This window comes from Uloborus diversus, chromosome 2 (genome assembly GCF_026930045.1).
Source record: "Uloborus diversus isolate 005 chromosome 2, Udiv.v.3.1, whole genome shotgun sequence".
NCBI lineage: Eukaryota > Metazoa > Arthropoda > Arachnida > Araneae > Uloboridae > Uloborus > Uloborus diversus.
In genome coordinates, this window is record NC_072732.1 from 100,648,919 (window position 1) to 100,673,791 (window position 24,873).

The window sequence follows — 24,873 nt, forward strand, 5'->3', positions numbered from 1 at the left end:
CAGTCGGACTTCCATATATCGAAGTAGTCAATTGTCTGAGAAAAATTCGATATACAGAAATTTTGATACATAAAAGTGATCTTAGTTAATCATTAATTGCTCCTAAAACATTGAAGTTAAAGTTAGTTTTTGTGTATGAAACCCAATTTCTAATTTATATGGGAATTGGATTAAATGAAAGTTAATAGTTAAAAAATAATTACTGTCAAATATCTAATGAGCACTACATGATTTCTAAAAAACCTACTATAATTCACTTTTATGGTTTTTATTGAAAGTTTTCTGTAAGTTTAAATACTTTCACTACGTCCAGGGCCGTCCCAAGAGGGGGGCGAGCGGGGCAATCGCCCCGGGCGCCATGAAATGAGGGGGCGCCGCAAGGTGCCCCTCGTTTCAACAGAACACGATGACAATCACACGAAATGAGGGGCGCGGCAAGGCGCCCCTCATAGTAGAAAATGCCCCGATTGCATAAAATTAGGGGTGCCTTGCGGCGCCCCCTCATTTTCTGTATTATAGATACAGCCAAAAACGCAAAATACAGAATCATCGCAATGATTCTCTATTTTTTTTTCCTAGGGCCACGAAAATATTCCTCCCTCTGTCTCCAAAACATTAGTTTCCTTTGTATCATTGAAGCAGATACAATTTCTGAGAATATAACTCTTTAGAATCAAACAAAAGGCACTTCTCCTTTGTCTAGTTCTCACCAAATTTGCTTGAATTCTGCCCTTGCGTGCAGTGACGTAACCAGAAAAAGTTTTAAGGGAGCACATTAAAAAAACAAAAAACAGATTTTTATTTATTTATTTATTTATTTATTTGATCTGATAGGAAAAAAGGTCAAAAAGTGTCTAGTCAAAAGTTTGAAACTTCTAGTTTTGAAAATGCAATTTTAGCCTTAAAAATGTGGCCGTAGGTCATGTTTATTGACGTTTTGTAGGGAGCTTAGAAACTGCTTCCGATCGATTATTTTTTTAAATAGATTGAAATCATTTCCTTCTCCCCTTGCAAGTTTTCAAAATTGAAGTTTCAAAAATGCAACTTTAGACGAATTTTGAATATTTTATGGACGGGAGAATCTGGAGCATTTCCCGGGAAAAGTGTTTAAAATTATGGTTCAAAAACTTTAAGCCATGTTTTGCATTCAGGGACAGTTCCACTTAAATTTTTTGTAAGTGTTGTTTAAAAAACCCATTTTTTATGACAAAGAAAGGCGGCATGGGGACTCCTGCACGAATATTTTCTTAAACTTTAGTCTTAAAACACAATTTGTAAGGCCATATTTTGTAATATTAAGGCCAGTGATTTTTCGAAATTAGAGCTCCAAAACGCCATTCTGAGCGATTTTCGATGTTGTTGAGTATTTGTTTGTTTCTCCCTAAAACTTACAAATATTTGATGCAAATGAATAACATCTTTGTCTATAAAACATATGAAAGTTGGTATTAAGTTGGTACAAGTAAAACCACAAAAGAACTCTTGAAAAGAATCATTGGATGAGTCTAGATCGAAATCTGATTTTGATGTAATTTACTTTGATAAATACATTTTCTATTTATAATTAGCAACTAATTTATTTGTGTTCTTAGTTTGATCAATATGAATAACCAATTCGGTTTTAATTGTTAGTTTTTTTATTAAGTGCGATAACATTTTACTGGATAAATATTTAGATTTTTAACATTTCCATTTTTCAAAAAGTTTTTGGGCATTAATGTTTGACAAATATTAGAAACATGTTCACAGCTTGTCTTTTAATTTGTATTATGCATAGCCTTCTGATTGTTCTGTTCATTAATATGTAAGAAATTCAAGTACGTATTATGCACTAATGTTATAGCTAACTTGATGTTTCTGTATGTATGGGGGGGGGGGGCGCCAGGGACCTTTCACCCCGGGCGCCGTCAGAGCTTCGGACGGCCCTGACTACGTCTTTGTGAATTCTTTTCATAGCAGACACTCTGCTTGCGGAAATAATAAATTTACCAGAAAAGGCATTTTTGTGCCTTGCAATATCTTCATTTCTCGGCAATTAAACTTGATCCGCAACATTGAGGGATTTTCATTTTGACAATGTAATTGAGACAAAAGTAAAAAATCAAAAATAGTTTATAAAACACTGTTTAATTTGAAAATGTTTCACTAAAGGTAAAGAGACTAGGAATGATAATCAACAGACAAAGGGGAAAGCTTAAAACTGATTTCATTGTATTATTGGTTCTAACCAAGATTTAAAATAACTTGAGGGAATTTAAGAACACCATAATGGAACAATGACCTACCTGCACACCCTTCAACCCAGCTTCTTTGTGAGTTTTGAAGCAATCTTTACCCAACTTCATTTACCTCCCTAACCTTCATTTTTCATGAGATAAACACAAGTGGGAAAAAATCCCCAAATGTCTCGAAAAATATTTCAATATATAGAGATCTTTTCGATATATTAGAAACAATTTTTCTATGTAATGGAAATCGGAATTTTCTGGGAGTTCAATATATAGAAAATTTTAATAGGTGGAAGTTTGATGTATGGAGGTTTGACTGTATATTTTTCTTGGTTGGCTTATGATCCAAAGTCTTTCCATTTAAATAAATATCAGGGGAAAAAAAACTTTATTATGCATAAGGGAACCTTCTGGTTAGAATGAAAAGGATACCAAGTTCATTCTCTTAAAATATCAGAGTATTAGATTAATTCTTGCAATTAAATTTTTTTTAAACAAATTTTAAATTGAAGCATTTCTTTTCCAATATTTAAGTATAACATAGCAAAATGTCAAATTGCAAAGTTACCCCTTTCATTCTATAAGAACATTCTTTTAGTTCTTAATCATTGTCAAGCAAAGATTTATATATATTAAAAATTACAAATAAAAAAAAGTTTAACCTTTCAATAGTTATTTATATTAAAATGAAAATCTCCTCAAAGTAAAATCGACGTCAAAACAATAATTGTTGAAATAAAAACATGAAATTCATATTTACCAATCGGTTCTGTTTCAAAATCTATGTTCACTGTTCCAGCTAATGCATAGGCCACAACAAGCAGAGGAGATGCTAGGTAATTGGCTCTTGTATGAGGATGAATTCGGCCTTCAAAATTTCTATTGCCTGATAAAACTCCACAGGCAACAAGTTCGCCCTATTGAATTTTTTTTATAAATATATAAACATTATAAATATGCAGAAAACTATGTACAATGTGGTCTAAAAATAACCCAACTTTTCAGTGATAGAATAAAATAAGCTTGATAATATGTTTTAAAGCTAATACTTATTCAAAAGAGGCCAATTTACCTCAATACAACATTTTAAAAGGTCAACTAATTTCTCCATAGACTTTTGAAATTCAGTTTTGGAAATGATCTTTAGCTTTTGTGCCACAACTGCTTGAATGGCTCTAACACCATCGTAAAATGCTCTTTTCATTGCAGTTTTCAGGTCTAGGAACAGAAAATAGATTTGTGCCCCTAAAAAACCCCTCTATTTGCCTGATCTATCACCATGTGACTATTTTCTGTTTCCAAAACTGAAAACTGCAATGAAAGGAGCTTTATACAATGATGTATGCTCCAGTCATTCAAGTAGCCATGACACAGGCGCTAAAAACCACTCCCAACCTTAATTTTTAAGTCTGGATAAATTGGTTGGCCATTCAAAACATTGTATTGGATTAAATGGATCTTATTTTGAATAAATATTAGCTTTAAAATATATCACCGTGCTCATTTTATTCTATCCCTAAAAAGTCTGGTCACACGGTGTATATAAGTATAATTTATTTCTCAAAAGCTATGACGCCAAAATCATACCATGTCTATGGCTTCTACAACACACTCTGGAAGAGGACCACTATTTCCTATGCAGGTCATGCAACCATACCCAACTACATCAAATCTGAAAATTGAATAATTTAAAAACATTTCATTTTTAAGAACATGTTAAAAAATTATGTTACTTAAATACACATTTATGATTTGAAATTTGATATACAATATTTGATATACAATAAAAATGAGCACAAAAATTATATGTTGAAAATAAATTAAAAAATGAAAATTCAGAATAATAATACAGCAAAGAAAAGGATTCACAAAGTGATAATTTTCAATAAAGGTCAAATATTGATATGAGGAAATGTTTTAACAAATGCCCTCAACCATCTATTTCAAATATTATAAAATGCTTTTGCTAAAAAACATGTGAATATAATAAAAATAACGTTGCTTTATCAGAGGCTTACACCTTTCTATGTTAAATACATATACATATTCTAATGTCAAAAAAAAAGGACAATATTTTTCTACACATGTTCAAAAGGAAAACTACATGGCTGATAATGCAATTTGTTTACCTCAACCTTTTTTTTTTACATTACAGTGAATGACTTTGAAAAAAATATTTATTAATTTACTTCTCTTTTATGAAACAAGATTTTTCACATTATGAATTCCTACTCACTGATCAATGGCCAGTATATCTTTAAAAATTCCTTCAAATAAATACAAGGTCGTCGAAAAGAATCTTTGTCATATATGAAACCTTAGTGGTGCACTGAACCAATCAAATCAAAATTTCAGACATAGTTGTTTGAAAATTGGGCAATTGATTTTAAACAATGCAGAACTCACAGTTACAGTGATGAAATTTCAAAATTTATTAAAAGGCAATAGACAATTTATCTTGTGCAAATTAACCAGCATATTGAAAAATCACCAACGTCGTTGGAATAATTAGCACATAGAAAGTTGCTTTTTGCAATACTTGAACACCTGACTAAAGAAACTCTTTGCAAATTGCTTGTTAAAGGTATTTCCACAAAAAAAAAAAAAAAAAAGTGTCCATGGTGTTCAGTGTTTGGTGAAGTCTAATGATGTGAATTATGCTAAGTTAGCCAAAGCTTCTCCTCTCTTGTGTTGTCATCGGTCCTTAAAAATGTGTTTCGCTTTGCTTCAGCAATTTTTGTTTTGATCAATCGTTCCAATGCCATCTGTTTTTTAATATTCTGATCAATTTGTGCGAGGAAGAAATGGGTGAGGCCATTGAAAATTTTTGAAATTCTTTCACTGTAACCATAAACAAGAGTATTAGTTTGTTCGAACTTACATAAACTTTCCTACAAAAACTCAACGATCTTTACATTAAAGACTTTTTTAATGATTTTCAAGAAAAAATAATGCCAATACTTACCCTAACAATTTCAAGAACTTGATAACACCACTTTCTTGTAAGTAATAAGTAACCACACCACTTCCAGGAGACATACTGGTTTTGACATATGGTAAGACACTTAGACCTTTCTCAACAGCTTTTTTTGCCAGCAAACCTAAACCAAAATCCAAACAATATCAGTCAAATGTACTAACAAACCATGTTAAAGCAATTACTGACTGCAAAATAGATCAAAATACAACTATTAATATTTTAGTTAAAATTTTCAAGCACTTACACAATTATATTACAATATTATTTAGAAATTTACAAGCACTAACTTTCTAAAAATCTCAAAATAGAAATTGCACAAAGTCAATTTTTATAACAACCAATTTCGAACAATTAATGAGTAAAAAAAAGTCTCTTTTAATCTAAAGAGTATTTCTATTTGCTTGGTTCGCACAAAAAAGAATGAGATGAAATAGAATCACGATTTCTTGATTATAACATTCAAAAATTGCAGTTCATCATATCTTTATATTTAATGCAATTCTAAAGCAACCAATAAAATTTAATTTTAAAATCTGACAGAAGAAATACAGGCAATATAGTGAAAGATATTCATATAAGGCTGTACACTACCAATTTCTTCTCTCAATTTCTTTTAAGTAAATTTTATTGGTTGCTTTTTAATTAACCTAAATATAAAGATATTAATATGAATTGCAATTTTTGAGTTATAATCAAGAAATCATAAGCATCAGTTTTTTCCATTTGAAATTTGAGGTGAAACTTTTTCAAATTTTAAACATTTTGAACTCTTACTCATCCTTATTTTTTACTATTATTTTTTTAATATTAAAGAAGGCATTCACTTTTGTTGTAATATAAACATAAAGTGCATAAATGGAAAATAGCTAACAGCTAATCTGCTCTAAATATTGCCAAGTTTTTATGCTCAAATCAAAAAACAATTTTGCCCATGGTGAAAAAGAAAAGTTTAAAAAAAACCCCTTTAATTTGATGACTTGAATGAAAGAAAGCTTTAAAAACCTAAATTATTTGAAAAATTTCAAATGCCTTAAGTTCACAAATCTCTGTTTAAGTTCAACACCTTGAAATATGTTTATTAACTTCATTACCAAAATTAACTTTATGCTTACTTTTATTTTGCATTGCTTTGGTAACAATTAAAAAGAAATCAGCAAGGATTATGGGAGAAAGTAACTTAAATAACTTTAAAAATGAAACAACATTTGACTTATGTATTACAGCAAATTTTTGAAAATTGCAAAATAAAGTAGTAAAAAACAAAAAGAAATTTAAAATACACACACACACAATAGATCTTAAAATTCAACAATTACCAAAGATAATGCACAAAGTTAGAATACTTTAACTTCATTTTTTTTTTTAAATTTAAAAAGTAATCAGTGTCCAATGTATTGAAAATTTAGCCTGATAAAATTCCTGATTGTGATGACCATTAAGGAATTTAACAAATTTTGTGAGTGCTTTCTCAAATTTATCCTTAGCCACCCAAAATTAATAAATATTCAATCAAGCCTCTTTATCAAGCAAAATTATGGTTATGTTACACAGTTAAGAAAAATGCAGCAAAATAACAGAAATTTACAAAAGGCAACATAGAAACTTTTTTAATTAAATGGGGCTAAAAACAATGGTGTCCAACCTATTGCCTGCAAAGCCGATCTGGGTGGCCGTTATTTTGTTCAATGTTACAAATCAAAAACTATATTTAGTCATAATCAAGCATGGTCACAGCTTCTGGTTTTTGAGTGTGAGTGTTTTTTTTTTTTTTCTTTAATCAGTACGGGATGTCAGAGTGCAATTTCAGGTCTAAATGGGGATCTGAGGAAAAATTTTTGAAATATAGATTTTCAAAATACAGCTTAGGTTATATTTGGTCGCTTAAAAGGAGATCGAAACTGCCATGGATCTGAGGAAAATTTTTTGAAGTATAGGTTTTCAAAATACAGCTTTGGGTTATATTTGGTCGCTTAAAAGGGGACCAAAACTGCCATGGATCCACGCCCTTCTGGATCCCTGCCTGCTCACATCACAAATTTAGAGCAAGACATTTAGAGACTGGTTTCTGGAAAACAAATGCAATCAATAAAATAAGAATCAAGCAATGAAGTAATGATAACAATTCTTATTTGTAATTTTCCTTCTGTTTCCATGTTTTCTCATGCTATTTATAAAGTTTTAAAATATTTAAATATTTCTACTAGCTGCGTCGCCCGGCTTTGCACGGTCCACCTCAAAAATAAAAGTTATGTCAAGTGACGCGAGTTCAACACTCAGGCTTGAACCAAAAAAAAAAGTCAGTGTAGTTTTGCGGCAGATTGCGGAAAACCCCCCAAAAAAGTAAACAATTTAAATCCCCTGATTACAGGAAAAGCCTCAAAACAAAAACAAGAATTTTACCTGTTCATATTCGAGGAAAAGAAATGGCAACAGATCTTTCATCTCAATGATTTTCTTCACGCCATAGACTAATAATAAGAGTAGACCGAGCTTTCTCATTCTTGCTGATGAAGAAAATTGGTTCATAGATGTATCATGTGACTAGTGGAAGGGCTTGGCGATGACTTTGGCAGCATGGTTGCTAGATGGCAGCATTATCTATAGTTTGGCACTCGACATGTATTTTAAGACAATGTGTTTTCATTAAAAAAAACTTCCAGGTGCAGAGATTGAACTGTTTTTCTTTTAGTTATGCATTATTTTGACATTAGTAATAGTTTTTGATCAGTTTTCGGTAACTTTTATTTCATTTGGAGCTGTCAGCGTTGGCGTGAACGAAATGGCGTAAACGTTTTGCGTTAACGCAAAAATGTACTAATCGGTATCTTAAATTGAAACTGTAGGTAAAAATCTTACCGTTTGCTGATTCTTCTTGGTCGCTTGCATCTTTTATTGCTTAGAGAGTTATTAAAATTGACTAAAGAAAATGCACAATACTATCTAAACGAAAAACTCACCATATTAACAAAATATTTACAACTTAGAATAACAAATTTACAAATCGGACTCCATAAAAGATCATTCTTCCGTGTTCCATCAATTCTATTTATTTTATTTAGCGCTGGCGTTGATCGTCTGCTACGATTAATGCCCGCTGTTGCTAGGATATCCACCAGTCACATGGTTTGGTTTATGAGCAGCAAAAGGGTTGCCATAGCTCGGTCTACTCTTATTATTAGTCTATGTTTCACGCTGTAAATTTTAATAAAAGCGTTCATCCGGAAAGTTGAGTTGAAGCACTGAATAATAATTTGAATGGAGGAAAGCCTGCGAAAAATATGGATTTTATTTTGAAATCTAAGAGTCATAATTAATAATTTTTAATTGATATCTCCGCTAATTATTATCGGAGGATTATGTTAAATAGCCAAACATAAAGACGGGAAGATGACGAATCCATCGATACCTGGTTCGATGGTCAGTTCACTGTCGTTCGGGAGAAGAAGCTTGGACATAGATAGATAGATACTCAGATTTTATATGTATAAGATGTGTTTTGGCCCTCTAGTAAAAAAAAGGTTGGCCACCATTGGGTACTCATTGAGAAGGAATAAAATATGAGAGAGAGAGAGTGAATTTTGATGAAAAGATCCCAAATCATGTGACACATTTTAAAGTAAAGTACTGGGAAGGATTTTCCTGGAATTATTGTGAAATTGAAGTTAAAAAACAAAACTTTAGAGCACCTTTGGCATCAGAAAAAAAAGGAATAGTTTTTGGAGACCTCCTGCCTCCCCTTCTTGGCTTTATCATTTTTATATTTTTAATAAATAAAAATAGTTTTTCAAAAGAAATTTGTAATTAAAGTATTTAAATATGAGACTCCCCCCTCCACCCCTTCCAAGTAATTGCAAATCAGATATGAGGCAGTAAGAAGCAAAGGGATGTAGGTGGACATTTTCAAGTTTTGAGTAAAACAAATTTAAAGATAACATCCTAGGTAGGCTTTCATTGAATTTTTTTTCTAAATCATGCTGTATAGCAGCAACTACCAGGGCTATTAGTACCATCTCTTGCCCCAAGACAGAAAAAAGGTTCACCTACCATGTGTACTGGTTATCTCCAAATTTTTAATTTTGCCACTTACATCCCTTTGCTTCTCACTGCCTCATATGTAGTAAGAGAGAGGTAAGTCAAAATATCAAGAGCCTCCTCCTTGAAAACTTTCTGTATCCTCCCAGGTCCTAATTAATGAACAGGCCAACTAGGCCACGGTCCAAAGCCCCTGCTTTTTAGGTGGCCTCAAATGGCAAAAATTCTTTTGGCCAATGGCTAAAATTTTAAGGTTTGACGACAAGGGGACCTCTGAAAACTCTTTAGTCTAGGGCCTCCCGATATCTTAATTGGGCCCTGGATCTGCCCTTGCCTGGGTTACATTACTCAGTGCATTCAATGCTACACAAATGTTCATGCAAGAAAACGAAGCATTTTAGCTGTACAGCCTCAGTAATGCCAAACAGTTTAATTCCAGAACTTCTGTTTTAATTGCCCCCCGCCCTCCTTCCCAACCTTACTTTTAGTAGAATATTAGCTAAGTTGAAGGAAACAAGAACTGGGAGCTAATGATACCTTATTAACCCCTTAAGGATTGAATAATTTTCAAGAAAACGGTCATAAAAGTGTCTATTTTTTTTATTTAAGAAAATTATATAAAAATAAGTGTATGAACAACATGTGCATTCAATTTTTTATTTTCAATATTTCTTAGATTGAAATCTTAAAAAAAAATTAAAATTTTATGAAAAGTCAACAAGCAAGCAGCAAAAATTTAAGAAATACGTCTGTTAAAGATTAAAAAAGAATTTTATTAATCTTTTGTGTAATATAAGTAAATTTTTCTTGTGTGGTAAATTTCAAAGCTTGAGATACAGAGGCCAACGTCACAATCTGGTAAGTTAGTACCAAAATTCCAACCTGCATCTCTGCAATTACATTTAAAATCCGCAATTGCGTTTAAAATTGACTGGTGCTGCCATCAAGTGTATAAAAAGAGAAATAAAATGTATTCCGGGCCAAAGAAATGAATTGATTTTAATTGTTTCGTCGAGTTAATGTTGCACACCCCAGCACGGCAATATCACGGGAGCGAAAAATGAAGATCAAAACCCCAGCCCGGCATATTCACGGGAGCGAGAGGGAAGGGGTTAATAGAACAGTATCAACCTATAAAAAAAAAAAAAAAAAAGTTGTACTTTTGGAACTTAGAGCTTTGGTTACTTTTCTTCTTTCAAAAAAAAAGCTCTTTCAACAGTATTTATAAAAATTTGCTTATTTCATGAGAAATAGACAAATTCAATTTTAAAGCTCTCAGAAAATGCTTTTAATTAACATTCAAAAACTTCTCTTTTTCATGATTTATAGGCTTATGGACAGAGCTTTCACTATGAATTTAAAAAAAAAAATTATATGCTAGTTTTTGAGATAAAAGGGAAGAATATACCAGAACTATCCAGCTAGGAACTTACCAGCACCAAGCATAACAGAGGGATTGCTAGTATTTGTACAACTTGTAATAGCAGCAATAACTACAGCACCATGTTGAAGGAAGAATTGTTTGTCACCAAACATAAATGGAACAGAAGCAGAAAGTTTTTCTGGGGTTAAACCAAAGCCTTTAAAACCAACCTACAGAAAATATTAATAACCAAACATTATTTAAAAGCAAATAAACTAATATAACAATGATTGCAATAAAAGGTTCATAAATAAAAGATTACAGAAATGCGGGTTTGTTAGAAAAGATGAAACATTTTAGGAGATCAATGAATGTGACCAATCTGCAAACCACCACTCTTACATTCAATGGAAAATTTAAATTGACAGAATAATTTGAAGTTTGCAGACAATTTCCTAGACAATGTGATTCAAAAATTTTACTTAACACATGTAGTGCTATTTTTAAAATCAAAGTTTTATAAATATAAATGTCGAAAAAGAAGAAATTGTATTAGAATAGTTCTTAGTTTTGAAAGGAAATAAATAGTACGCCATTCCATGGAAAACCAGACATTTGGTCCTGACAGATCTGTATTTTATCTCAAAAGTAATAGTTATAAAATGTAATAAACAGAAGAAAAAAAAATGTCAAATAAATGACACATACAAATCTAAATTTTATGGCAAAAAAGTTTTGCTTATTACACATTTTGAAATGAAACAGAGTTCCCAAGTGCAAGACAAAAGTCTGCTTCTCCATGAAACTGCCCAAAATATTATTCCGTGCAATTACCTTATTTACAAGACAATCTTGAAAATCTTGTTTCATCTCCTGTACAGGTACTCGATCATGAGGTCGTTTTGGTCCACTAACGGAAGACACAACAGTACTCAAATCTAATGTAACAACCTAAGTGGAAAGACAAAAACTTAATGTATTAAGAAAGTTAAAGAAAATAAAAAATCTAAAGCAGTTTTTTTTTATTAGTCAATAGTAGCTTACAATAGTTTAGGAAACATAAAAAACATATGAAAATATAGAATAGTTACTAGTATAGGGAATCAAAGTTCGAGCATAAGCAGAAATGTGAACATAAAGAAGTCAAAAACTACAATCTGTATGACTTCTCACAAAGCACTACTGGTGAAAATATGCTGAATAGTTTGTCATGCTTCATGTTTGGGGAAATGCCACCAATGGGGTTTCCTAAAACAAGATGCATTAAAATGACACTTAAAATATTTGCTACTAATGTTCACAAACTATTGTTTATTATTTTACTATTTTCCCCCAATAGAAAAGTGTTCTTTCTTTCATGCGTTATTTATTTGGATTCATAGTGAAAACATTGAATTTATAAGGGTTCACACTTGTCCCCCTATCATTTTGAGTTTGATATGCCCTGGCGATTGATGAAGAATTGAAATATCACCATTGGAGAAACATTTTTTTTTCTATTACTTCACATACATTAAAGCTGAGAAAGAAAAGATTCGATGCAAACCAAGATTTTTAAAATTTAGCTATAAGGTTTTAAAGTCTAAGTTGAAAGAAAATACTTTCTTGTGAAACACAATTAATGATTTTAGCAAGATTTAAAGGATGAAATTGTAATTCCGTAAATTAAAACAAGAAAAATAAATACTTACTTGAGAAAATACAGGATCTTGAACTGAATTATTATAATTTCTATACATATGTACAGTTTTTAAATATTTCTTGACATAACTTAAATGTTTTTCTTCTCGACCTGAAAAGCATAATTGCTCTTTTTGAAACATTTATGACTAGGATTAAAATGTATACTCTTACAAATATGTATTAAAATTTTAAAAAAATGTGTACATAAAATATTTGTGCTCCTCACAAAATGCATTTTGTTATTAGAACGTTTAAAATATTTATCTTTGATTACAGAAACAAGCTAATTATTTTGAACTCAAAACATATCTTACCAGTTTGTTGCAAATAAAGTATACTTTTATTATCTACTGGGAAGAAACCAACAGTTGCTCCATATTCAGGACACATGTTGGAAATTGTAGCACGGTCAGCTATGGATAATTCAGCAACACCTGGACCAAAGAATTCCACAAATTTTCCGACAACCCCTATTTGCCTCAAATGCTAGAAAATAACAGAAATTACACAGCTCATTTGAAAAAGAGATATAATATTAAATTACCTAACTAATATAGAATCAAGAAACTATGCTTGAAAGAATGGAAAACTACAAGCTAAACATTTTAAATAAAAATAATAGTTTAAAAGTCCTCAGTTATACTTTAGTGCATTATAATAAGAATTTTAACTTTTTTAAAGCTGAAAATCAAAGTAGAATTTAAAAAATATTCACCAACGCAAAAATTTTCCAATGGTAAAAAAAGTTCTAGAATTTAAGCTAATGCTTCAAGTTTTTGCAACATCATATCCTTGAAGTAATATCAGTTTTGTATAACCATCAAATAATTTTTTCTCTCACAACGAAAATGTCGAGTTTTGAGTCAAATAAGCATCTTAATGGGTGCTTATCTTATTTGTGGGACTTTAAGAGTTTTTTTAATTTGTAGAAATTCTGTAAAATTACTAAAAGGTTTGCCTGTTCTAATTGGAAATTTTTTTGAAACTGAAGAAATAAAAAATGTTACTTTAAGCTATGTAATATGTCTGTATGTACTATATGTCTGTAAGTAACTTTAAGAGAAAAGATTCGAGACCGCCCCCCCCCCCACCTCCTATAATAAATATTTATGTAGGTCTGTTACATATATAGAGTAATATAGTCTTGCAGATTGAATTTAGTTCTGGAAAATTTGTCTCAGAAAGCAGAACAACACTCTACATGTGTATATGTAATTTTACATGTTTGTTTCACATTATTATTATATTACATATTATTATGGCAAATCATCATTTCAATTTATGTGATTTTTTATATTTTGTTGTACTCTTAAGTATAGCCTACTGCTGTAACATATTACTTTTAAATAATACATTAGATACACATGCAAGACTGATTATAGAGCTAATCCTCAAATTCAAAAATTTTAAATTTACATAGTTAAAAATTCATTTAAAATCTAAATACCTTCTATTAAGTACAATAGATATGCACAAATCTATCTTACCTTAGTAATGGTTAAAACAACATCTGTGGATGTTGCTAAAGAATTTAATTTTCCAGTCAGTTTATACCCAACTACTTGTGGTAAGACCATACTAATAGCTTGTCCAAGCATTACTGCTTCAGCTTCTATGCCACCAACACCTATAATCATAATAAATATATTCAAATAAATAAATAAACTTAAAAACACAAGCAAGTAATTTAGACTACAAAAGAAAAGTACTGTAATTACGTATCAAATTTTTGCTATTTTCACAAGTTGAATGTTAGTTGGGTGATGTTGGGGTTGGGTACAAGTTGAGTGATGAAATAAGAGGAATAGTAACAATTTTTTCATAAATGTAATAAAATGTTTCTTGAAGTAAATATGCATTAGATGTCTCGGATGGAAGAATGACAAAAGAATTTGGTTTGCTATATCTGAAAGAATTCTCATTATTTACGACAGTTTAAAAAAATAATAATAATAATAACGCCATTCAAATTGACTTTTTCAAATATATTTTCTTTTTAGCTTTAATATTAGGATGCAATGTTTAGAAAGAATAAAGTAACACACCACACATTACTTTTTTATACTATTATAAAATTAAAGAGAATAAACTAAAATTTTATCCAAGAAATACAATGTGATTTTGAAATTGAAATTAATGTAGTTACTTATATTTAATATATTTTATCATTAAAATTAAAAGGAGTAAACAGTAAAATTTCACTACAAAATACAATTCACTTTTTTAAAATTCAAATTAATATATTTATATGCATTATTAAGAAGAAAAACACTCAGAGAAATTCAAACAATTCTTCTTACATTAAATTTGAAATAAGTAAAATAAAATAAAAATCAACTGAATAATAAAATGAAAGAAACATACTTGAAAATGCACCAGTGAAATTTCATAAAGAGCTCAAGCTATAGATTTTTTTTTTCTTTTTTAATAAAACTTATCATGCACATTGAGTAACTTTCCTTGCAGGTTACTTTTTTTTTTTTCAAAAATGTTTCTTGTGAAATAATTAGGTTAATATTTTTTTAAATATAAGTAACAAAAAATTAAATAGGATAAGCAATATTTTGCTATTTTTACTCAACATTTCAAAAAATAATAAAACATTCTAATGTCATTTTTAAAGGTTAGAGTTCATGAAGAGAAAGATTATTCAGTTACATACACTTATGAGATGGCTAAGCCTCCACAGAGTTGTTAATAACATTCCACAACAGTACATATATCCTTCAGTGCTGTTTTTTATTTATTTATTTTTATTTTTTGATCCAAAACCATGAAAATACACACATATATATATATATATATATATATATATATATATATATATAAATATATATATATAAATGGATGGATGTTTGTGAGTGTGTGTTCCTTATACAAATCCACAGTTTTAGTCTGATTTTTTCAAAATTTGGCACAGAGGTAAACTGTTGCTCAGAAATTCATACACAGGGGTTTTTTAGAATTTTAAAATGTGTCAAAGAGGTCTAAATTTATATTTTTAATCCTTAAATTGCTCTTTTGATCACGAAAGAATTTTCATATAGTAATGAATTTGGTCAATGAAAAGCCTGTAAAAACTGCCCTAAATGAATTTCTTCAAAGATTAACTATAATCATTAAATTTTTGAACTTAGGTTCCAACCAAATGAAAATGATTAGCAACACATAACCACCAGGTAGTATTTTAAAGACCAATTGGCACAAAAGGTATTCTCAACAGTGGCCAACAATGCCTATTAGCACAAAGCGTAGAGCATGTTTGACAGGTAAGCTGAACAAATAAGAAAGGCTGCTATTTAGCGTTTCTTAAATTGCACTCAATGAAGCCACAGAGATGAATTGAGGCCGCTGACGGTGCTATACTGAGTATTACTAATATTTTTTCAAGCAATAACAAAAAGGGTTGTGCAAAATGTTTCATCAGTATTCTTCTTATCAACAGTACAGAAAATACCAAAATGAGTTAGGTCTAAATAACGCACTCATTATTAATGTATAATCTTCAACAATTTTGGCATTAGAATAGGTTAATTTTATTAAAATGACAAAAATTTAATGTTGTATGATCCTTATGTGAACCAATATGCAATATGCATATGTTCTTTATACTTTTCTATGATTTACGTCCGGTCTTTATCTAATGCCGTTCAGTTATGTTTAGCAGAAGTCACTCCAGGCTAGCAAAAAACAGGGGTAAAAATACTGATAAAGCAAAAAAATTGCAAAATGATCATATTTATGCATAATAGAGTAGGTGGAATTTATCTTTCAAAGGGGGAATGATGGTCATGGCTTTTCTTTCATGTACATAACTACTATACTAGGATTAGGCGGTAAAATAAAAGGCTGTACCCCTTTTTCCCCGCAAAGTCACACGGAAATTTACTACGGTGGAATTCAGTGTTGGGAAGGGTAGAACTTGAAGTTTGAAAAATTGCAAAGAAACAAGAATTCAAATTTAAACTGTTTGAAACTGCATAAAATTGCTATATTTTCTAGGTAAACAAATTTCTTAATCATTTAAAATTTTACATTACCTTAATACTCGAGCAATAATACACCTGATGATGTATCTTCGCCGACTAGCAATAATTTTAAACCTGTTAGCAGATATGATGCAACTTATGATGCACAGAAATTACTACTAAATTGAGCATGATGAAATATTGCGCTACATTATAATTTTTTTTTTTAGTCTTCATCATGAAATAAGTTGAACAAAGACATATTCCCAATTAACAGGCTCAATACGATTACTTTTGCTGTGCAAAGTCGAAAATTATTGGCTGTTTATAAATACCACTAAGCTGTGGATACGTGGAACAAAATGTGCAACATGTTTTTGTGAAATTCTAACAAAAACATTGTAATACACTCAGGGGCGGACTGGCTGACTTTGGCCCAGTCGGCAAAAGAGTATTTTGGCCCACCTCTGTAAATTAAAAAAGTTAAATTAACCAGTACCGGATCTCCATTCTTCCGAGTCGAGCAAAGGCATTAAATTACTGCTAGTTTCAATTTTCCTTTAAGTTTCTAAATCAAGTTTTAAAGTTCTAAAAAAAAGAAAATTGTGAAACGTAAAATAAAGCTACCACTGACACATTTTTTATGTGCCTTCAAAGAAGGATACTAATGGTTATAAGTCTGATAAGGCACATATTTAGGCTTCTATACTGACAACATAGGAATTACACGAGGAAAGGTTAACAAGATCAGGTTACACGATCAGGTAAATTCCCCCAGAATTTTTTTGAAATTCGTTGATCTATGTAAGCGTAAGGAGAAAAGAATCGGGACAAGGGGTTCTAGTTCCATTCAAAACGATATTTTCAAAGTTGATGTCAAAAACTGCAAATTTACAATTTTCGGTAACGTTGAGGAGAGGTAAAAGAAGGGGTTCCCCCACGATTTGTTTTCTTAACTTTTTTTTTCAACATTGAAGTCTATTTTTGTCTATCTTTGTTTACAATAGAATGTCGGGAGCTTTTCCCAGAAATTCTCCGAAACGGGAAGTTTTAGAAATGCAATTTTAGGTAAAAATTAATGGAACAGGGAAGCATCGGGAGCTCTCTACGAAACCGTTTCGACTTTGAACTATTAAAAAACCCAAAACTGTCATTGGTCACATTTAAGAGAAGAGAACGCTTAGTGATCTCATTTGGAAGCATTTAAAAACTGAAGTAAACTCTACCCATATTAAAACTACATTTAGTTTCTACAGGGAATCCAGCGACTCTAATTCGGAATTTTTCTTCACTGAAAATTTAAAAATATAATCTTATAATATTTTGTTGTAAGTTACCGCCCTAAAGCCAGGGTGGTCATTCCAAGCTCGTCAGCTTGTGAGATCGAGATTTTCGCTCACGTGATCGGTTGTGATGTAGAAATGTCACAAAGTAGTATTCTAATCTACTCGCACTTAGCTTGCGGCTAGGTTCGAGTAGATTAGAATACTACTTTTCAACATTTCTACGTCACAACCGCTCATGTGAGCGAAAATCTCGATCTCGCAAGCTAGCGAGCTTGGAATGACCACCCAGGGCCTAAAGCAGAAATACTTAAAATACACCGCCAGCTCAGTTATTCCATCCAAGGACTGCAGTTTCGTGCTTTTTAGCACTCATCAGCTCGGAATAGGAATCACATGAGCTGGGGGTGAAAAACCTCTTAAGGGAGCCAAGAGAGCCAAACAAACTGGTAGCTAATGCAGAATTAGCAAACCAGATGTGCGACTGCAGCAATAGTGTGGTTCAACTCAAAGATTGATGGCAAAGCATGGTATTTTGTAGTAAGTTACCGCCCTAAAGCCAGGGCTAAGGCAGAAATACTTAAATAACTAGTAAATAAACTGGTAGCTAATTCTGAATTAGCTACCAGTTTGTTTGGCTCGCTTGCTCCCTTAAGAAGTTTCTCACCTTCAGCTCATGTGATTCCTATTCCGGGCTGATGAGTGCTAAAAAGCACGAAACTGCAGTCCTCGGATGGAATAACTGAGTTAGCGGTGTATTTTAAGTAATCTTATAATATGTTTCAAAACCTCAAAAGAAAAGAGGACAGGTTTCCCGAGGGTTTCCTCCAAGATTTTTAGAGGGCGCCGTGCTCTTCTACTTTTAAGCTAACCTTTGACCCTTAACTTGGTCAACCCCTCTTGCCCATTAAAAGTTTAAACAAAACTTCGCAAAAGGGAAAGGTAGAGCTTCACACAAGCCTATCCTTGAAATGTCACTCTCTCGTTTCAATAACTTATCCACAAGAATCTGATTAGAATTTATCAGAATCTTTTTTATATCACTAGTGTTCACTCTAGAAAAAAAAAAAGGGCAGGGTGCTAGCCTTTGAAAAGGGCACTTTTTAAAAAAAGGGCACTGTTTTAACGCGGTGTCAGCCCCCCCCCCCCCCCCCCAAGGCCAATGATGCACCACTCAAAAAGTACTGAGCACCCCTCCCCCCCAAAAAAAATTAAGAGGAGACATAACACTTAAAACACCTTGCAAAAATTCAAACAGTCTAGTCTGCACCATGACCCCCCCCCCCCCCCCTTGATCACCATCACCACTAACTTTAGTATTAAAAATGATTTCATCCAGAAAACGCACTTGTCTTCAGAATAGAGTTAACTCCCCCCCCCCACCCCACACACACAAATGCCAACTAAGCTAAGTACGTTTTCCACACTCCATAGGAACATTTAGTTAATGCTGAAACTTGGCTTTGTGTGTTTTTCAACACTTTTCAAGCCATAATTTTAACTACCCATAAGAGTAAAAAAAAAATTCTAGGCATTTCAAAACCCTTTGAATTTCAATTTAAGAACAATATTTAATTACTGATCTCCCCTTCCTACCAAAGAAACTGCTTAGTAATATGCATTGTGCCATTAAGTATTTTAGTAGACATCAAAATTGTGATGCGTGTAAATTCTCCTTCTTTAAATATATTACACTTCAAATAGAATAAACTTAAAATGCTGTGTGCAGTGCTTCAAGAATGCAGTGGTAGCAAGTTGCAAAACTAAAAATACTTTATTTGAGCTCTATTTCTTAGTCTTGGAGTTCAAATTCATAACACAAATGTGTTGGCAGATATATGCGCTCCTAAATGCAATGCATAAGCAGCTTGGGCCAAGCTAAGATTTTTATCTCAGACAATTTTTGTGAAAATTTAATATTTCGCCATTTTAATTTTGTGATTTTTTTTTAAAATCAATTGTATAATATTTATAAAAGAAAAAGAAACAGTGCAAGATTATTTTAATTAGAAAAAAGCACAAGTATGTCAAAAGTATGCTTTTTATTATGTCAATAAGTGTTTTAAATAATCTGCTATATGAATCACACACACACACACACAAATACACACACACACACACACATATACAAAGATAATAAAAATATTTAGCAAAAAGGAAAGAATTGATGAAAGCTCTCTCAATGCGATGTTTCCATTTCAAACGGTTTTTTTTTTTGGGGGGGGGGGATTAAAAATCCAAGATATTAAAAAAATGCTCTTGCATTTTAGCCTAGTAAGCTTTGTACTATGTTCTTCTTAGGAAACAATCAGAAAGTTAACTTTCCAGAAACAGATGTGAAAAGATTACTACACAATCACTAGCAATGCGCTAAAATGAGCTAAGCCTAATTTCCACGTGCAGACGAAAAACGGACACAAAGGGCTAAAATGTTAGGAAATGTACTATTCCCTCTCTCATTGTTGATTCTCAGAAGATCAAGGATGGGAAGGAATGAAACAAAGATCACTCCCTTCCCAGAAGACCCTACTCCTTCCCACAACCTTTCAAAAACCCACCCTCAGTAGAAGGGAAGAAAGAACATGCCTTTGTTTCCTACTGATAAACCTGTTTGAATTCTGAGAATCTCATCCTCTCTTAGCCTAGGTATTTGCTTCCCCTTTTGTTTATGGGGCCGTTTTCAGGGTGAAATTCTGGGAACTAGGATAAGACATTTGCGTTTTTGCAGACGATCGCTGGAGAAATAAAATTGTCCGATATCGCGGCAGGTCGAAACGATGGTTGGGGCATCTTTTTAAAAACACAGGGTGCAATTTCTTATTTTTGAAAAGGACGGGGCGCATTTCACGATCTAAAAGAAGGGCAGGGCGCATTCTGCTGATATGGAAAAGGGCAGGGCGCTGCGCCCTTCAAAAACGGCCTAGCGGGAACACTATATATCACCTTTAAAACTAAACATCAAAAGCTTTTCAATATTTTAAAAATAATTACTATCGAAAACGCTTGAACTTCGTATGTACTTAGAAAACCAAAAAGTAAAAGAAGCACCTTTTGTGTTTTACAAAACTTCTCTTAAAAAGTATCCTATTATCTGAAAGCGCACTGCCCGTTTTTAGCCTGGGGGAAACACCAGTCCTTTCCGGGCATTTTTTTCTGAAACTGAAACAAATTTTAGGTTCAGAAAAAAAGGGTTACAGAGTTCTCCAAAAAAAATTTCAAAAAGTGAAATTTTAAGTTATTTTTAGTGACTTTAAGGGAATGGCGAAGGTTCAATTGATTTTCGGTAAGACCATCAAATAACATCAGTGCCCGGCAGAAAGGCCATTAAATTAATATATTTCCCACATTATTTATTAGAAAGCAGAGGTCTGATCTTACATTTGTGTCCCGTTTTTGCACCAGTAAGAAATTCTATATTCTCTATACACAAAAATGAATTTAAAAAAAAAGTTTAGGCTAAACTGGTTGTTGCATCGAAGTTCTCAGTTGAAGGCTTAAGACTATCGTTGGTGATTTTAGGACTATAAAGGGGCCTCATACCTGAAATATCTTAAGAAATTTGGCCATGATTATTACTAATATGTTGCTCAAAAGAAAATAGAAAAAATTAAACCTTGCCCCTCCCCTCCCCCTTGGAATTCAATCCTAAATCTGCCTATGTTCAGGAGCTCTCTCTTCTAAGTCAAAATATTGTCCTATTTCAGGTTCAGTTTATCGTAGTCCAGACTTGCTTTCCCGTATGCGATTCTGAGATGAAAATACTTTTATAGCTATAATTTACAATAGACCAATAAAATATATTGCCAACGGACAGCATTTAGTTGAATATATAACAACCAGTGAATACCAGGGGCATGCACAGAAGTTTTGGGGCCCGTCACAAATGACTTTTACGGGGGCCCCTCTATCTTGTTTACCTTTACGGAACCGGGTCAACAGGTATCCCTTCTCCCTCCCCCATCCCCCCTCGTGCATGCTCCTGCTCATGTATCAACACCCCAAAGCATGGCCCACGTATTTATAGCAAGGTTGGGGACGCTTTGTCTAATGGTGCAAGTACCTTCAATTTTTGTTAACAGACGTAAAAATACAAGTTTTTAACGCTCTTTTTTCGTCCCGGGCCCTTTTTCAGGCCGTGCCGGAACCCAATTTCTCTGGCCTCCTCCGGTTTCCTTAATATAAGAGCCATGGCCCCAAGGGTGTGCGCAAAAATTTTCGGGTCCGTCACAAATGACTTTTACGACCCCCCTCCATATTGTTTTACACTATGTCTCTACATATATTTCACCCCTAGTTCAAATCTTCGGCCTCTTTCAGGCTCGGGCCCGGGCCAACAAGTGCCTATTCTCCCCTCCCCCTGTGCACACCCCTGCATGGCCCTCAGAGCTCTAAAAACTAGAGAGAAAGTTGATAAGAGAGGAAAGCATTCGCACGTGTGAACTTCAGCTATTTACTTTGGTCCCTGGCTTAGGATGGGGGGGGGGGGAGAAAACCTGTTTCCAAACGCTGTTTTCACATAGAGTAAACGAATTACATGTTTTTTTTTAAAATTTTTTTAATGACATTTTAAAAAATGTTAGGTCTGAATTTAAATGTATTAAGTTCAACAACAAAAAAAAAAAAAAATTGCTTGAAGTGGCCCACTTGGCGGTTGGCCCAGTCGGGGATCCCCGACTAGTCGACCTGGCCAGTCCGCCCCTGAATACACTTGTAAGTACAAACAAGACTTTTTTTTATTTCATGATCTGCAACTATTGAAAAAATAAATCAATAAAAATAACGCATACAGTGATCAAAATGTGCACGCTCTCTTCTTTCTCTATAAGGCAGTTCAATTCATTGTGTTCAAATAGTTTGTACCATAAATGCATCTACCTATTTCCATTTTTAATGCTTTACCTTTACGTAAATTATATAATAACTGTAACTACTATGGCAACTACTATTCAGTTGACCCATTCCACCCCTCATGATGAGTGTGCTTCTAGAAATTAAAATTTCAATATTCTCAAGGGAATACTTTAGAGTAACGAACTCAAATAAGTGCTCCCACTACCTGCATCAGTGTGAGATATCTCGAACTACATTTACGGCAAGCATCAGGTTTTAAGAATTTGAAATCTAATTTAGACGAATTTCACATCGCTTCAAGACGGTAATATTACTGTCTTTTTTACCTACGAGAATAGAAATTTTACATAAATATAAGAAAATAAAATGGTAGTTGACATGCGTCTTTCAATATAACTTCCTTTTATCTAATTTTACTACATGACATGGCACTAAATCACCATAGAAAGTACAAGCTGACACATTTTGTAAAGTTATTTATACTATGGAATCTTTTTCTGCGGAATGTGCTTGCATATTTGAACACTAACAAAAACTTACAAAATAAGTCTACTTAACACGTGATATCTTGATACAAAAAACACCACCAGAAAATATGCAAAACGGAATGTTAACGTATATTGATAACAGTGACTAAATTCTCTATTTTCTGTGCGGTGGACTATCTGCTTAACTTTTGGACCATTGAGGATAATTTTGAATTAATCTGAAAATATTGGCATCTTTTTATTCAAGTTACTTTTTTCCAATTTTACTCCATGGCATGACATTAAATCACCATGAAAAGTGGCAAGCAGACACGTTTTGTAAAGTTGTTTTTTCAAAGCAATTTTTTCTTCAGAATGCCCTTGCATATCCAAACACTTACAAAAATTTACAAGATTAGTCTGCATAACATAAAGATAAAATTGATCAATTATATAAAAGATATGTTGCTTTGAAAAGAATTCGGGCAATGCCAGGTAGTAAGCTAGTCTATTATAAATGTCTATTTGCATATTCAGTAAAGTTCAATCATGGTATTCTTTTAATAATTAGTTTTAATCAATGATTTCTACTTTTTGAAACTCATCATTTCAAAACTTCCTTGAAGACAAAAGACAACTAAATTGAAAATATAGTACAAAATAAAAATTTACCCCATCCAACAATTCCAAGACCATTTATCATTGTTGTATGAGAATCTGCTCCAACTAAACTATCAGGATATAATAAACCTTTGTTGTTGAAAACAACCCTTGCAAGGAACTCCAAATTCACTTGGTGGCATATTCCAGATCCAGGTGGAACTATGGTCATGTTTTTGAAAGCTTTTGCACCCCACTAAATAAATGCAATGTATCAAAATTAATGCATTATAAACATAAACCAAAATATTTTTATACAGAATATATTTTCCAGTCATATTCAATCTACTTAAAAAACAAAAATGTATTCAGTAACATTTTGTAAAATTCATAGGCTATGAACAGAATGGGGGGAACAACTTAAGGGAGAAAACCAGTTTAGAACGGTCAAAAAATCCACTTTTTTATGTCATAAATTGTTTGTAAAACTATTCAAGAATATGTTGCCAAAATTTGAGTGAAAAATTTGATTAGTTCCAATGCTATGAGCACTTAAAGTGAATGTAAAGATTCGAAAAGGTTCACAGCATTTTTTTTTAATGTATTTTTCTCGAAACAACTTTTTTTCAACTGGTGTGCATTCTAGCTCTAAGAGCTTTTGACCAATCGTTCTGAAAATTAATGTGAATATTCTTTAATTAATTTTACTCTATATGAGCCTAATTCTTTGATGATATTATTAACAAAAATATTTATTTTTAATGCCAGAAATTTGAAAAAAAAAATTGTAGAAAAACATAACAACAAACACCTCAAAAACGTTCAATTTCTTTCTTCTCTTTTTATCACAATCAGGTTCATATTCTAAGGAAATATGTTGTTTACAAGAAAGAAAAATTGTAATGATTACAGGCAAACATTTTGGCTTCGGTAATGCACACCAGCAACAAGCTCTGATGGCGATCACAAATGGACAGCAGCTTCTAATCCCACTAATTCTGGTGGAAATGACTTCAAAAATTACAAGGTGTGCTTCAAAAGAGGAATAAAATATCTTCCGTGTTTAAAGAAATTCTGATTTTTTCTGTTAAAAAAAATCACAAAAAACACCAAAATTTCAGCATCCTAAACTGGTTTCCCCCTTAAAAAAATAACGGAAGACTTCATAAGCATATAAGAAAACATAAACACAGAAAATACTCCTTGGCAAAAAAGATTTTTTAATTCAATTATATTTCAATAATGATATCAATTACAAAAGAATTTCCCCATCTTCACTGTATGTAAATACTCTTGATGTCCAAATATAATTGTATCAGAAATATGAAATAAATTTTGGAAAAAGTAGCTTTATTTCAGGCATACAAATTAAAAAAATTTGTAACAGCTCAATGTTATCTTCCCTTGATTGTTTTCTC

General features: G+C 32.3%; 1 protein-coding gene across 2 annotated transcripts in view; it reads right to left on the reverse strand.

Annotated features, from left to right (window-relative positions):
- LOC129235308 (cytoplasmic aconitate hydratase-like) overlaps nt 1-24,873 on the reverse strand; it is an 85,112-nt gene that overhangs the window by 30,687 nt on the left and 29,552 nt on the right. For both annotated transcript variants that reach the window (XM_054869041.1, XM_054869042.1), the window contains 9 exons: nt 23,528-23,711; nt 13,774-13,913; nt 12,601-12,772; nt 12,295-12,395; nt 11,438-11,554; nt 10,674-10,833; nt 5,194-5,329; nt 3,816-3,900; nt 2,989-3,145 (listed from right to left, as the gene is read on the reverse strand). In XM_054869041.1, coding sequence (XP_054725016.1) covers nt 2,989-3,145; nt 3,816-3,900; nt 5,194-5,329; nt 10,674-10,833; nt 11,438-11,554; nt 12,295-12,395; nt 12,601-12,772; nt 13,774-13,913; nt 23,528-23,711 — 1,252 coding nt within the window. The remainder of the gene's footprint in view (nt 1-2,988; nt 3,146-3,815; nt 3,901-5,193; nt 5,330-10,673; nt 10,834-11,437; nt 11,555-12,294; nt 12,396-12,600; nt 12,773-13,773; nt 13,914-23,527; nt 23,712-24,873) is intronic.